Source organism: Macaca nemestrina, chromosome 10 (genome assembly GCF_043159975.1).
Source record: "Macaca nemestrina isolate mMacNem1 chromosome 10, mMacNem.hap1, whole genome shotgun sequence".
Lineage (NCBI taxonomy): Eukaryota > Metazoa > Chordata > Mammalia > Primates > Cercopithecidae > Macaca > Macaca nemestrina.
In genome coordinates, this window is record NC_092134.1 from 126,371,684 (window position 1) to 126,388,579 (window position 16,896).

Sequence of the window (16,896 nt, forward strand, 5' to 3'; positions counted from 1 at the left end):
TGTAGTTGTAATTTAACTACACTGCCTCTTCACCTTATTGTCTCTCAACTTCGTCACCTGGTAAATGAGTATTATCACCTCCTAATGATGTTTTGAAGTTGAGGATATGAACATAAAGGGATTAACACATTAGAAAGAAACTCCCATTGCTCTCTGAGTCAGGTATAAGTGCCATCTCCTTTGCTGCCAAGTGAGAAGCCAGTCCGGTATTCAAAGCAGTCGCAGAACCTGTTTTTTTTTTTTTTTTCCCAAGATGGGGAAGTAGATTTCCATGCCCATGGGGGGCACAGACTCATACATTCTTAATTTCAGTAAGGTCCTTGGATGTGTAAACAAAAGAAAAAATGCTTTGTTACCTTAGGAGCGATTCCTCCCTCTGAAAGTGTTCAGTAGAAAAGACTTAGCCATCCACCAGGAATATGGTTGAGGAGAGTCTTGTTATGAGTAGGAGTGCAGGACTAGTCTGATGATTCTTATCAAGCAAAAGCGATCATGTCAGGTTTCTAGTGGTTTATGAGTAACCAAAACAATGAATATTTGTTGTTTCTGTTATATAAGCCATTGGGGAAAATATTTAACATCATTAAATATGATGGCTGGTGGGTATGTCCGGAAGATATATTGACAAAGTTGTGGAAGATATAAGTAAAAATGTTGAAAAAGACTTGACTAAGGCTTTCTTGAACCTTCCAACAACAGTATTAAAACTGATTATACAGCCTATTTTTAAAAGTCGTCATATTTTTGCTTACCACAGGGCCTAGCATATTGCAAGTGGTCAAGAAATCTTGGATGGATGGATTGATTGATTCCTCCAATATGATTAGATAAACACATGTTTGTTGACTGAATGATTCAATAAATGACTTCCTTTACTCCAGATTTAATAGCCCCCGTTTTCCCAGGTTCTGTTAACATAACCTGTTATTTTCCCACATTTCAGTGGATCTGGTGACCATGTCTGGACAGCCTTCAGTCTGTTCATGTTCCTCCTCTAATGCAACTCCCAGAGCTAAACCTTATACTCCATCTTTAATCCAGTGACCCACCAGGAAAAGGCCTTGTGATAATCACCAGATAAAACTAAAAGCAAAAATCTTACTCTTCTGGAAGGCCAGGGGTCAGAGATGTCACAGCTGAAACTTCCTTCAAATGGTTCCAAATGAGGCTATGAAAAATCAGGGGTGGAAGTTTGCAGGTTTTGCAGGTTATATTTTGTTGCTTTATAACCCCTTTGGCCAAAGTGAATGTTATATTCAATGATGGGCATGGCTCTTGGACTTCATCCCTGTGCCAAGTACCAGACTAGAGATCTGTGAGCTAGGATGCAAGCCAGCTATTTGAAGCACATTACATCAGACATTTCCTGAGGTGTAAAGGAAGGCCTCCTTGCTAGAAAGCAGGGAGAATTTTGGCTCATAGAGATTGGACTCAGTAACTTTCACTCCTTGGCTAAGAACCAATACTCTAGCAAGCAGCTATCAAGTGGCCTGCAAAAAATTCAAAAACAAAGCCCCTGATCCTGCTTTGCCTGTTGACACCACAGCCTCCTTTGAGAGCTGTGTCACCTTTTTGGGAGTAGGAACAGTTTTTAGGAAAGGAGATACATTATAAAATCTGACATTTAAAAAAAAAGTAGTAACTTTTCTAATTTTACATTTTGGAGGCAATGTTGTCTTTACAGTGGGAAATTGTAGACCCTGAATTAAAATGCTTTTCCAAAAAATGCTGTCATCCATCCCTCTTTTCTTTTCAAGTTAGATAAAATCATCATATGAAGTAATGGATATCATGGTGTCAACTATTACATTTATTAATTAGATTCTAATGCTAGTTTCTCCATTAACTTCATAAATTATCTTTTGCAGCCAAGGAATTTGATCTCAATAGCACTCAAGGCCTGGCATGGTAGCTCAGACCTGTAATTCCAGCACTTTGGGAGGCCGAGGTGGGTGGGTCATCTGAGGTCAGGAGTTTGAGACCAGCCAGGCCAACATGGTGAAACCCCGTTTCTACTAAAAATACAAAAATTTAGCTGGGCGTTGTGGTGCGCACCTGTAATCTCAGCTACTCAGGAGGCTGAGGCAGAAGAATCACTTGAACTCGGGAGGTGGAAGCTGCAGTAAGCCAAGATCACGCCATTGTGCCATTACACCCCAGCCTGGGCAACAGAGAGAGACTCTGTTTCAAAAAGAAAAAATAGCACTCAAAGTGAAATGTTTTGTAATGCTCAAGTTTTTAGATCTTTTTGTGTGCCACACAGGCTATTGTGAACGCATGCGCTAAGGGCCCTGTGTTCTTTTGGAACAAAGCACTACTCAAATGAATTTTAAAAACCTAATTAATAATGCAGAGGCTCTGGAACCCTCTCCTCCTGAATGCTGAAAGTTGGGTCCTAGTGTGGAAACAGAACTGGTTAGAGTAGCTTTATGGAACATACACGACAGAACAAGACACAAAGCACCTTTGGGTCAATTATCATACCCGATACTTCTTATACCTGTTTCTAGCTATGATTAGGTCATTCTTCAGTTTATTAACTGAGACCCAGGAGAGATAATTCCAAAGTCATTATCGGGATTAATCAAGTATTTTGATAGACTGATGCCTTTTCCATCATAAGCTCTACAAACTGAGGAGCAACAGTGGTCCAGTGAACAGTGTGACCTTCCTGTAGTTTTGACTATGAGCCTTCAGTCTAAACTCTGGATACTTCCTCCTTCCTTTTGGGAAAATTGATCGGGCACTATTCGATCCCTACCTTGATGGGGTGCTCAAGAAAAACATAAAATATTTATGAAGTGCTTTGTTTCATAGGAAGCAATGTTCCAGGCTCCAAGACTTCTGTACGCTCTGAGCTGCAGTGTTGGAAATGTATTTCAGCTTACCATACATTGTATCAGCTCTACCAAGGTTGCACATTTCACTCCTGCCTGTCCATGTGTGAAAATCTAAGAATGTCACACATCCCTTTGCCACCTTTCATTAACCATGTTTGTTCCTGAGCGTGGTGCGATATGTTATTAAAATGTCCAAAAAGGGAAATAAAGGAGTGGGGGGTGAGAAGAAGAGGAGGAGGTGGGAGCAGGAAGGTGAGTAGGAACTGACAATCCCTGAGGAGCCCAAGCTGTTAACCTGCAGGGTATGGGCATCCTCTGCCATTCACCCTGCAAGGTGAAACTGAGACTCACTGGCCAGATCTCGCAAGAAACTCTGCCAAGGTCTGCCATGGCCAAGCCTTCTCAGTGACGAGAGACGGTGGGGTGCAGAGCTGTTCATTTGGCATCCTTCACCATCACTGAGGTCACTGATAAAATATTAAGCTGATCTTCTATCTGTGGCTTCATGAAGATGATCAGGGATGGAGGGAAGCCAGGGGAAGGGGCAGTGTCAGGTGCACGAAGAGGAGCAAAGCCTTCTGAAAGCACACACATGGAGGCTTACAACAGCCACAGTTGCCACGGGGAAGCAGCCAGTTTGTGCTTACTTTCAACTCAGAGTGTTTTCTGTTGTATATCCATGTCATCACCTCTTATTTATCAGGAAGTGACACAAAGTAACAGGTTTCACAATGCCATCAATGTCATTTTGACAGCATTCATGTCACAATACACAATCATGTACTGTAATTATACAAAATCCAAAGAATAAAATGTTACTAGTTACACTCGTTAAAATGAAACTGACAACCAAAAGAATAACAAAACAAAGAGAAATCTCTGTCAGAATCCACAGAGACATTTGACAATATTACCAAAAAAAATGGAGTTAAATAATTGTCCCAGCATGCTGCAGTTCATTGCCATAACTTCATAAATTCCCAGCTCTTTGGGGGAAAGAAAGTGCGTTTTCACAGCCTATATAGTTCTTAAAGAAATAGCTCTCACATGTATGCAGGTCAACAGAACAAGGAATGCAAAGTCTAGGCACCAAGATTGCTCAGACAGCAACGGAGTTTAGAGTCCGACTTGACACTCTTCTGAACCAGATGTGGTTTCTCGAGAAAGAACCTGGACAGTAACATTAGTCCAAAAGGGCCAAGGAAGAAACACCAACTGTTAATAAGGAAGAAAACCATCAAGAACTAGAACAGTTAAGACAAGTTTTTTTTCTACTCTACTTTGAAGTTGAATTATAGCTTTTCATATTTGGAATAGGAAAAGATTACACAGTTGATCTGTGGGTAGAACCCCTTTCTTCCGTGTCCAACCTCCCCACTCCAGATCCAGTAATGTTGGAGTACAGATAGTGCTGGCTCAATGTCCTTGAAGCAGAATGACCATTTCTTCTTGTGTGGCCATGCCTCCTTTGAATAATGAGGTATAATCTGATGCTAACAATGCCTATTCCTTCCTGGGTAATGGGGCTGATGAATGGTGTAGGCAGAAAACAATTCAACTTTCTGATAAGAATCATACACACACAAAAATTATTGCACTTAAAAACAAACACTTAAAAATAAAAAACTCAGCCCAACCAGCAAAGGGCCAACGAAACTCTTCCGAAGTGCCGTACTTCCTGCCCTTTGGAGAGCGTCTTGACCTTCCTGGTATTCTATTGAATTTGGTCCATTATTAAATGTCCCGAAGTGAAAGAGTCCAAAAAGACACTGTAGGCTCTTTAAGGCTAAGTCTTCCCGGTGCTTCTGTGAGATAAATTATCTCCTTGGCCACATAGTACAAAGCAGGGCCTCTTTTTAGAATAATGACTATCAGGGCCCCCTAAAACAATCTGGAAGCAAGGGAGGATGGGTGCACATCATGTCCTCTCCTGTGAATGAGACAGAGAAAGACAGTAAGCAGCCTGGTGTCACGGCAACCTTCTCCTGCTCCACCACTGCTCTCACTATGCTCAATCTCACAACCCATGCAGATGTGGGTTGATCTGTGCATCTTTCTCTGTGTGCTGCCACCTTTCTGTGGGTCTGAATGTCTTTCCCTCTCCCAGAAAATTTGTTTCTCTCTTTATTTTTTATCCTTCCTGTTCCATTGTGTGCTCTGTCTCTCTTGATGGATGTACAGGTGCAGCGCTAATCCTATCCTGCTGCCCACTGGTCCATATGCTTCCCAGACTTTCATGATTCTCCCATCATGCACCACTGTCCTCTCCCTACCCTGTCATTGGCTCCTCTCCCCCCAGTATAGTCAGACACTCTACAGTCTGTTTACTGAACTAAATGGGCAGATTACTGTTACCTCAGCCAAGATTACTTATACCTCCAAAATCTGATCTCCTAGTCAAAATTGGAGTACAAGGCATTGAATATGTTACAAGTGCCTTCATGAAGCTCAAGGAAGGGCTCACATAATAGGAGAGATCAAGGCATTTTCAGGCTATCCTGAGACTATCCTGAGACTCTATTGTCACTGCTGTTTTTGGTTTTAGGAGTGTCCAATCCAGCTCATGTCTTTTTGGTAACCCCTTATACAGCCCTTGTAATCAATAAAATATTTGCACAAGGTATTTAGATAGATTTGGATGGTAGTATCCTGATATTACAGGCACAGATCCAATAACAGAATAATTTAGGGTTCTGAGTAGAGGGAATGGAGGTGAAGTCATCAGGAGGTGCAGAAACTCCTGTTTGTTGCTAACACCAACCAAGCTGCATTGAAACTCAAAGATCTGCTACAGTACTTGTTTCTCCCTGTGACCACCCATGTGTGGCCAGGAGCTGGGAAGCAATACTCATGTGAAGTCAGAGTCAATACAAATGGCTACTGCTGTCTTTTGTCCCATCCATCACGTCCCCCTCTAATAGTTCTAAGACCGAGCACTTGTGGTGAGCTCTTCTCCACTTACTGCTCCAGATTCTGAACTAGGACTTGCTAACATTCTCGTATATGACATCACTGATGCAGAACTGCTGCTTCTTCTTCATCCACATCAGTTGCACACACTGATGGATAAAAATGTACTGTTCCTGGAACAAAAGACAAAAACAGGTTTCAGAGCAGATATGTGGAAAGACATAATATTTTATACTATGACAGTTTTAATGATCAAGATCTGGTGTTAAAGGAAACCATTTTCATTATTTACAGAGATACAGTTTTATAACTAGAAAATCCAAAAGAATCAACTGTAAAAGTATTCTGATTAATAATAGAGCTTAGAACATCATGGTTTTTTTTAAAAACAGTGGAATTTTTTCCCCTAACTTTATTGCAATATAATAAAAATTGTCTATATTTAAGGTGTACAATGTGATGATTTGATATACATATATATTATGAAATGATTACCACAATCAAGCTAGTTAACACATTCATCACCCCAGATTATATATATGTTTTTATATATGTGTGTGTGTATATATGTGTATATATATTTGTGTGTGTGTGTGTGTGTGTGTGTGGTGAGAACACTTAAGATCTACTTTCCTAGCAAATTTCAAGTATACAATATGGTATTATGAACTATGTTCACCATGCTGTACATTAGATCATTATTAATGTTAAAGGAAATGAATATTCAATCAAATTATGGGGCTATTTTGGAAAAAAAAAGGATATCCCCTTATCATACACCAAAGTAAATTCCAGGTAATTTAATAAATTGTCATTAAAAATATAGGGGAAAATATTGGTTAATTTCTGATTACTTTAAGAAAGGAATTTCTAAAATTAAGAGCAGTAGAATAAATTACAAATAAAAATCTCAATCTACTGTATATTTAAAAAAGTTAAAAAGAATAAAACATAGGGTAAACCAGAAACTGGGAGAGAAAAATATTTTCTAGAATTATGACAGAATATTGATACCTTTATTTTTGTGATAAAGTCATCTAAATCAGTAACATACAAATAGATAAATAAGTAAAGGACATCAGCCACTAGGCCAAATATTCCCTGGAAGTTAGAAACTATGTATTTTTATTCCTAATGCCTAGCAGTTAGCTTGTGCTTATTAAATGATTTTTGAAGTAAACTGAGGAAATATTAAAATATGCCAAAAATAGTCAAGTAATAAAAAGTAAATTGAAATCATTATTTTCTATCTATGTAGTGGACAAAGCTAAAAGGAAAAGATAATATTTAATGATGACAAGTTTGTTGAGGCAGTCTATTTTACCTATTATTTGTGGAGGCAGAATTAATAAAGTGTTAATAATGGTGTGGACACAGATGATAGTAAAAAGTGGGAAATAATCCAATTTAATGTTCTATAAAAAGGAGATTGGTTTAAGTATGCAATAGTGTGTCTATAATGAAACATTAGTCTGTCCTTAAAATGAGATTTATAGAGTTTTAGGTAATTTAGGTAATTTTTGATACTATACAGGCTACATAGTAAAATCCTAAAGAGAAACTAGAATGTAAATAGAATGTAAAGTAATACATATATATACACACACACATATACATATATACATATAATATGAGCACAATCATATAAAAATTATACTTGAATGAAAGCCAAGATAAAATCACCAAAATTTTCTTTCTGCCAAGAAGGAAGGGTAATTTCATAGTGTTCCTCCTTTTTCTTTGTTTCCCAGAGTTTCTCTATAAGTAATACCACTAGAAATAACATTTAAATAAGATCCAGTCAAGATATCCATAGGATTTTAAGAAGCCTCCTGTGTAACAACTTCATACAAAAAATAAAATTCATATTTCAAACATCACTGGGTTGATACCTCAGCCTAACCTGTATTTTTCAACACGGTTTGGAGAAAATGTATTCCCTTTTGTGGTGATGGTATCAGTGGCTGAGCTACCACTTGTGGTCATCACACATGGACACCTAATCCATTTGTTTCTGGTGTTATGTCAACATAGGGAATAGATAAGACCAGAGATTGCCTGGACTTTCAATCTGCATCTACTTAGTGGCTACATTTTGTATCAACACAAAAAACAACCAAACAAAAAGACCACAAGGAAAGTAAATAAAGACTTGGAGAGACTTGTCCTTGAAAGTCCTTGAGATATCCAAACTGCAGATCAGGAGGAGAGGCTGCTCAAAGCAAAGCCCCAGCTGACCTCCAGGGAAGGGTATTAGAGGAAAACCAAACAAAATATTCGGTAAAAATAGAAGAGAGGAGAACATTATTCATAAGTGACACTTCACAGTTTCAAAGCACTTATCTAGGTTATATTATTTCCCATCATGTCTACTTTACAAAAACGAGTGAAAGTTATCATTCGTGTTTTATAGAAGAGAAATGGGAGCCTTGAGAGGTGACATGACTGGTGCAGCAGTAAAGTGGAGACTCGGGCCTCCCCCCAGGGTCTGGCATTCTTTCTAAATACGCCTCTATTTGTGTGAAGAAGCCCATGGAGCGTGTCTGGTCAGGTGAGGAAGAGGAAGAGGGCAGGTCACAGTGCAGTCCAGGCAGCATGTTGCAATGACCCTGATATATGCACCTGGAGATATGGCTCATCCTATGAGCTGCTTCTGCAATTTTTTGGGTGAGGTGGAGTGGTGGAATCAAGGCAATGTAGAGAAGGCTGGAAAATTAGATACCGGTGATGGGAGGAAATATGGTCTACGTGGGTTGATTATATACATATAAACAAAGCTCAACTGAAGAATCATTTCATTCTCTTGAAAAGCATTAGTGTCAAAGGAGTACTCTAGGAGGATACATGTGAAAAGAATAAGCTTTTTTTACTTTGTTCTTTCCTTGTTAACTTTTGTGACCTGGCAGCAGAATTTGAATGTGAATGGGCTAAAGGAGAATCTTAGGCAGATCAATCTGTATTCAAAATACAGGATGAACCATGGTGAGCAGAGGAACAGGGAAAAAATAAAAGTAGATGAACAAGATGTTCTAGACATAAGTTAAAAGAAAGAAAAGAAACAGACACAGATAAATAACGGGAACTGGAAAGCATCCACCACGAGGTCCTGAGGGAATCAAGGGTCAAGCAAGAAAAGTTGGAAAAAGCAAGCAACCCAGGGGACCTCTGCCCCCTTTGCTGACTTTGAACTCCCCATGAGAGTTCAGGGAAGGGACACTGTACTTTATTTTTTATTTAATTATTTAATAATTAATTTTAATTAATTATTATTATTATTTTTGAGACAGAGTCTCACTCTGTCACCAGACTGGAGTGCAGTGGTGTGATCTCGGCTCACTGCAAGCTCTGCCTCCTGGGTTCAAGCGATTCTCCTGCCTCAGCTTCCCGAGTAACTGGGACTACAGGCGGGCGCCACCATGCCCGGCTAATTTTTGTATTTTTAGTAGAGACGGGGTGTCACTATGTTGGCCAGGATGGGGATACTGTACTTTAAAAAGGCTCTGTCTGTGGAGATATCAACCTAAAATGCTGCCATGAACAAATGAAACAACCAAAATTTAGGGTAAAACATTTAGGGAGAAAAGAAAACGTTTTCTTGGCTTTGCGGGAAGTGACATGGTAGCTGCTTAATTACCACCCAAAGAGAGATAATGGCCCTGAAAATGGGACAGAGGATCTGTCACGTGAAAGAGATTAAGAATCTGTAGTTGGGAAAAGTAAAAAGCAAACAGGCCATAATTAAAAATCTATGCAGTTTTTGTGTGTGTGTGTTTGTTTTTTGAGATGGAGTCTCGCTCTGTCTCCCAGGCTGGAGTGCAGTGGCACCGTATTAGCTCACTGCAACCTCTGTCTCCTGTGTTCAAGCAATTCTTCTGCCTCAGCCTCCCGAGTAGCTGGGATTACAGGCGCCCACTACCACGCCCGGCTAATTTTTTTATAGTTTTAGTAGAGACAGGCCTTCACCATGTTGGCCAGGCTGGTCTCAAACTCCTGACCTTGGGTGATCTGCCCTCCTCGGCCTCCCTGTAGTGTTAGGATCACAGGCCTGAGCCACCTCGCCTGGCCCCAAAATCTATTAAATTTTAAAAGGTATGAATTAAGTAAATTGGGAAGACAATTCATCAAATACAAAATACTTAAAATAAGGTGTGGCTCTTTGAAGCTTGGAGATTCGTATACATAAGGTAGAGTTTTAATCACGTATCAGGGTGCAAATTTATGGAAGTAAAAGCCAAAAACATGGAGTGATTAATAAAGCACTGTTTACTCACCAGATAGTGGATTCCTCTGGGAAACCAGACATTTTAAACTTATGATTAAAAAGTGATGTTGATGTCCCCACCACACTAAATTACCAGGCAGCATGACTGAAACCAAGAAAGTGAGGAAACCAATTGTACTTGCTTCCTAATTATTAATGAGAAGTCTGAATATTAACGAGGATAACTCTTTCCCAAGTGGTATGATCCTGCTGTAGCTCAGAAATGGACGCGTTGAAACAGCCTTGCCAAAAGTTGGTGAGGTAAGACTGGGGAGCCAGGAGGAAAGAAAAGCAAAGGCAGTGGGAAAGCAGAAACAGAGCTGAGACGGCCGCCATTACTCTGGGCTTTTGAAGTGATGCTGACATCTAGTGGTGGTGGGTAGGAAAAGCATGAGGAAGATCAAAGCATTTTTAAAATATCCTGATACAGGTCAGGTCAGGTTGTGTTCTACCCAAGTGTTCCACCCACACACCCTCTTTGAGAAAAAGGATTGTTGTAAGACTGAGGGTAAGAAGTCGCGAGTATGGCTGGGTGATGAGGCTTATGAAGAAGCTATTGTACTTGGATTTTTCCGCCCACAGAGGTACACACCCACGGCTGCTCTGAGACAGGCGGTGCTGTCTGCCAGCGTTGCCTTGGGATGCCACCTCAGACTAAGTGCGTCCTCAGGCTTTCAGGGAGGGAGGACTTGGGAGAAGAGGAGGAAGACGGAGCACATAACACGGTTGGATATTTCAGGGGATGCTTCCATGTTGTTAAAATAATAAATCTTCATCACTGAGATGAAGGGAACTGGCAATGCTGGTAGGTTGGGGACTGGGAATCTTTAAAATCATAAAAGGGACAGGTAGCTTAAATCCAACTTCTAATCATCATGAAAAGTGAATTTGGGATAGAGTCACATGGAGGATAAACTAATGACAAATGTATTGAATCGAATCCAACATTTCAAATATAAATCAAATTGCACCAGTTCTACAGTCTCTATTTGGTGGCATTTACCCAGGATGGCTGTTATCTGCAATTGACTCTGAGTCTGTACAAAGAGGTTTTACTCTTAGGAATCTACCCATGCACTCTGAATTATGATGCCAATAAAAGTGTAATCACTATACACCAAATGGTTTTCTGGAGGCTAGTGTCTTTCTTTTATGCCTCAAAGCGGTTTGAACATATACAATAAGAAAATGGGAAAGACAGATACAAAGAAGTTTGAGAGAATTGTTTTCAAGCATACCATTGAATAATGGTAAGTTTTTCTGTCCAGGGAAATTTTAAAAATACATATAGATTATGTTCCTACCTCTGTCTGTACCATAGACATCCGGTATGACCTCATTTCTGACACCAGCCCTAAGATGTCGACAAACTCATGATCCCGAATATGCTGCAAAAGCCTGTCCAGGGCAATGAATGTTCCCGTCCGTCCCACTCCAGCACTGCAAAAGAATGTTCCGATGGCACATTATTCAGATGGTCCTTCTTTTTTTTCTCTTTTTTCTTTTTTGAGACGGAGTCTTGCTCTGTCGCCCAGGCTGGAGGGCAATGGCGTGATCTCAGCTCACTGCAACCTCCACCTCTTGGGTTCAAGTGATTCTCCTGCCTCAGCCTCCCGAGTAGCTGGGATTGCAGGCATGCGCCACCATGCCTGGCTAAGTTTTGTATTTTTAGTAGAGATGGAGTTTTGCCATGTTAGCCAGGCTGGTCTCGAACTCCTGACCTCAGGTGATCCTCTCACCTTGGCCTCCCAAAGTGCTGGAATTAGAGATGTGAGCCACCGCGGCCGGCCCAGATGGTGCTACTTTACTGTTGAAATAAAATCGATGATTTCTAAAAAACTACAAATAGTACCCTCGTGGAAAAAAGAAGTCTAAGCTCCTGACAATATTTTCCACTTAACTGATTTTTAAGTATGCAGTTGTGGTTGGTGTTCCTTCTGATGTTACATTTCTGACTGTCATGGCTACCTTCCTGAGAGAGATTTGCACTGCATTGGCCACACCCTTTTTCGGGGTCTCTGCTTCTGGAGAAAAGTAGGGATTCCACGTTGAGTACTCCCAGGAGCTGATTTCTGCATTCAGAGAGCTGATACACATAAACAATACCCTGTCTTTTGAACACCATCAGAGTTAAGCCCTCAGACCAGCTCAAAAGTCCAGTTGAGATGTCCATACTCTAACTCTAGCTCTGGGACCACAGAGATTTGTGTATCTTCAACCCTAAGTTCAGTTCACCACCCCACACCTGTCTTACAGCACACCTGCCCTTTTAGTGGGTCCTGAGCCTGCTTCCATCTCACAGGGACCTTTGAAATAGTTACCTTAAAATCACATGAAAAAATGTGGACCCAGTCTCAGCCAGTCCCCCAATCCCAGTGCTCAGGGCACAGGTGGAAGTGGACGGACATGCGCCGGCCAACTGCCCTTCACAGTCCCTAGTTCTATGTGTTGAAGTCAGCCCTTTTTTCCCTCCAATCCGCAGCAAAGAGCCAAATGGCTCTAAGCTTTGAATTCCTGTGAAATGATGGGAAAAGAGAAAGTTCAAGCCAATTATATGGAGTTTGCTAGAAAGATCCCACTCTATAAACCTTGAGTGTAAGGTTGCTTTTTCTACTAGACAACCCTTCCCTCCCAGGATTTCTCAGATAAAATGATCTGCCACTGAGTAAGCGCCTGTAAAGTCATATCCAGAACTGCACTTACTATCTTCCATGAAAGGAATCCATGAGTTTGACCCCAGAGTTGAACAGCTTCATTTTCTGCTCTTGAAAAAAACCATTTTGAGAACAGATAATCTTATCTGCTAAAGCACATCCTTTAACCTGTGAATGCCTACAGTGGATTGACAGCAACGATATCGGCCCTAAACAGAAACTTACTAGCTTATGAAGCATCTTCCTTTCCAGGGAGATGCACACTCCACACAAACACACATGAATGCACACACATACATCCTCATTCTAGCCATTCTAATTCACAAGGGCCAAAGCAGTAGGTCTGGGGTTGTAGATTTATTTGCTTAGGTTGGCATGGCTGCCAATGCTTCCCTTCCCATCTTCATCCCACCGCCACCTGCCACATGCCATTGGAGCATGTTTATGTCCCCTATTCTTTTGAGGTTGCATAAGGATTTTACAGAAGTATTGTATCACAGAGAGAGATTTTGATGGAGCTCTGTTCGTATAGTAGGAAGAACGAATTAAATTTAATGATAACTGTTCCTGTTGGGAATTAGTGTGGACCCTGATTTTTTTACATCCTATATCCTTTTTCATTCTACTGTCTGAAAATTTAAGAGACAATGCTAAAGAGGAAGCATAGCAAATATATCTTCATAAGCTGAATATCTTCATTTTTTCTTTTCTTTTTCTAGTTTTTATGTCTATTTATATAATGTCCAGCTGTGATCAGCTTTCTATAATTTGACCTTGTATTTGTCCATGTTGTAACTACTCAGAATTCTTGATGGGGCAGGATAATATCACATATGAAGGGCATGATCTTTGCAGATTGGCATGCCTGGATTTGAATACTAACTCTTCCATGTTCTGGTTGCATGAACTTGTGTGAATCCCTTAACATCTCTACCCTTCTCTATTTTTTTTTCCATTTAAAAATGGGAATAATAACATCTATCTTATAGGGTATAGATACAAGAAAGCCATAATAAATATTGTATATAATAAGACATCAATTAATCATAGTTTAAAAAATCAGAATTCATTTAATTTTCAACTAAATCTGATAAAGGCTTATGGAATGGTGAGCTATTCCCCTTACAGAATCAACTCCTAATATTTAATAGACTGTGCAGTTGATGAGGTTACCTGCAGTGTATAATCATGGGACCTTTGCTCTTGGTAGCTTGCTGTCGGACCATGTGTACAAACTGCAGGATACTCTCTGCAGCATTTGCTGTGGGCACACCATGATCAGGCCATGCCGTGTAGTTAAAATGCATCACATCCTGCATCTCGTCAGCCTTTAGAGAAAAAAAAGCCAAAAACAAGCATTAATTTTTCAGTTCACTGTTAGGATGACCCAGGACTCCACTAGCGATCACAGGTTAATCATGCAAAAAGGTAGAGCCATGTTCCACACCTGGTCAATACACTTTCCATCCTTTCTAGTTTTGAGCACCATATCTGGCATAAAATAGGTAATGAAAAAAAAACACGCTAATTATATAAAGCTTCAAATAGTAGGATAAGTAGGCTAATCTGTACCTGTGTAATTAAGGACAAAACTTAAGCAGATTAGGGTTTGCATCCTGGCTCTGTCATTTAGAAGCTGCATCAGCTTTGGCTAATGAATTAAACACTGTAGAAAGTGCTGTTGGCGCCCTTTAGATACCTTTGCCAGCCTGAGGCACACTTTTCCCAGTTGCTGCTAACAGCACAGCAGTACCCATCTCTTGATAGTTGCCTTCCACTGCACAGAGGGGCTTCGACGGAAAATGCCTAAGAGGTTGCGTTCTCCTGCTGAGGGCAGCCCAGAGCTAATGCCTGACTAATTGTGGGGTACAAAAATCCAGCCTCTTTCAGAGTGAGACAATACCATGGTGCTGTTCATGCCCCAGCATTGTTTGTGGGATCCAGCACAGGTGAGACTTCAGCTGAATTATCTGTAGGGCTTCTTCTCTATCAATCTGCTTCCCTTGCTCCCTTATGGAATTTCCCCAAGAATGCACTTTCACAAAATCACGTATATGAGAATCCTTGTCTTGGGCTTTGATACTAGAGGAACCACCTCACTGAGCTTCAGTTTTCTCATATCTAAAAGTGGCCTAATGATACTTATAACAAGAGTTGTTGTGTGGATTAAGTGTAATCATGTTTGTGATATTGTTATTTACTAGTACCTCATTACTATCGTTCACTGTCATCCAGCTCCATGCAATTGTATGGTTGGTTCTGGGAATCCCTAGATTCCCAGATATACAAGTGAGTATAACTTGTATATGTATCCTACTTCTATTAACCCATACATCAAATATATTGCTGTTCCCTCTGAACTGAGTACATATTAACTAGAAGGTGGATCTTTCCAGATCAATTCTTTTTAGTTCCAACTAATTTGTAAGAGTGATATATTCTCCACTTGTTATCAACTGTCAGAAATATCCCAAACCCAGGCTTCATGAAGGTCTGATTCATCCCTCATTCCTCAAACTTGTGAAGAGCCTAGAATTCACTCAGAGGATGCAATACTATATCCTAACTGCGAAGGAGGGAAGCTTGACCTCGCTGTCAGTTTTGAACTAAGGTTTAAGCTCAGGTATTAAAAGAGAAATGAATTCCAAAGAGTCAGTGGTCTTAGGCAGAAAATAAATGTATAAAGACAATTCAAAAATAAAATGTATCAGTAAATATGTAAGATTTATTTAAATATGCATAAGTTATTACCTCCCCCACACCCATTGTACCCTTGGCACCTAATATATCCCCAGTAGCGTGCGGCGCCTCCCCTACTATGTTCAAGGATTTTGGCTTAGACACACAGAACATGAAGTCTACAAAGACACTGGCTACCCTCACTGCTCTTTTCAGGAAGTATGTTGAGAAACTATCTTGGGCATAATGAATTGTGCAGAATAATTTACTTATGCAACGTCATGAGGATTTAAGAATACTCAGCCACCAAATAACTTTGGTTGCCAGGGAAGTTCAAGAAAATGCTTGCCCTGTTCAAATGCGGATCATAATTTGTATAACACATGTACATTGTAGCCAATATATATATTCCAGCACGGTTGAGGTGAAAATGTATTCAGTTAAAAAGTGCAAGGTGGGCCGGGTGCGGTGGCTTATGCCTGTAATCCCAGCACTTTGGGAGGCCGAGGTGGGCAGATCACAAGGTCAGGAGATTGAGACCATCCTGGCTAACACAGTAAAACCCCATCTCTACTAAAAATACAAAAAAATTAACTGGCATGGTGGTGGGCGCCTGTAGTCCCAGCTACTCGGGAGGCTGAGGCAGGAGAATGGCGTGAACCCGGGAGGCGGAGCTTGCAGAGAGCCAAGATCACACCACTGCACGCCAGCCCAGGCGACAGAGTGAGACTCCGTCTCAAAAAAAAAAAAAAAAAAAAAAAAAAAGTGCAAGATAATTTAAAATCATTTAAAATCAGGAAATCATTAAATTGTAGTTAGTTTCTCCACAGCTACAAGGCAGGGGTCCTGGAACTGGGGTCAGCCTGAATAGCAACCTGAATAGCAAGGCACAAAGTCCCTGGCAACAAACAGGTTTTTCATGATCTTTAGTCTCCAGCTCTCACTCAGTTCGTGCCAAGTTCCAAGTAGTAGAAAGTGACAAGTTGTGTGTTATGGTCATTTTTCTCCTTTCTTGTTAAAGGAGAAAACTCTTCTGGTTTTATCTTACTTAGCTATTCCTAAATTTCTCTTACCTTGAGTTCCTTATTTATGTAATTTTATCTTTTTGTAATTGGAAAGTTTCCACATATCAAAATGGAATGGATAAGGAAGGGTATAAACAAAAAAGTGAAACAAATAGAAAAATATATTAATTAGCACAGCACAATGTTCTTTGGGCAACTTAGCCTTCATTGTAGGAGCTTAGCATTTAGATTCATCATGCTTATGGCCAAAAGGGGGCACTCTGGTACCAGATGCTTGTAACAAGTAAATTCCTTACAAGCAAACACTATGTTCAATGTTTTATTCCTATTTTTCAAGTCCTTCACATGATTGTCATTGAAAGATAGGTCATCATTTAAGACCAAGGACAAGAAGCATAGTACTGACCATGCAATAATCTATGTGACTCTTCTTTGTCAACAGACTAGGCAGTGGAACAGACCCTATTTTGTGCTCTGAAATTTTTTCTCCTATGTGCAAACCTAGGGACAGATTCGTACTGTATTTG

General features: G+C 40.3%; 1 protein-coding gene across 2 annotated transcripts in view; it reads right to left on the reverse strand.

Moving 5' to 3' along the window:
- Positions 1-1,795: 1,795 nt before the first annotated feature.
- Positions 1,796-16,896, reverse strand: part of LOC105481666 (protein tyrosine phosphatase receptor type O) — a 273,785-nt gene continuing 258,684 nt past the window's right edge. For both annotated transcript variants that reach the window (XM_011741389.3, XM_011741385.3), the window contains 4 exons: positions 13,839-13,993; positions 11,316-11,451; positions 5,803-5,923; positions 1,796-4,770 (listed from right to left, as the gene is read on the reverse strand). In XM_011741389.3, the coding sequence (XP_011739691.1) occupies positions 5,819-5,923; positions 11,316-11,451; positions 13,839-13,993 (396 nt within the window). In that variant the 3' untranslated portion in view covers positions 1,796-4,770; positions 5,803-5,818. The remainder of the gene's footprint in view (positions 4,771-5,802; positions 5,924-11,315; positions 11,452-13,838; positions 13,994-16,896) is intronic.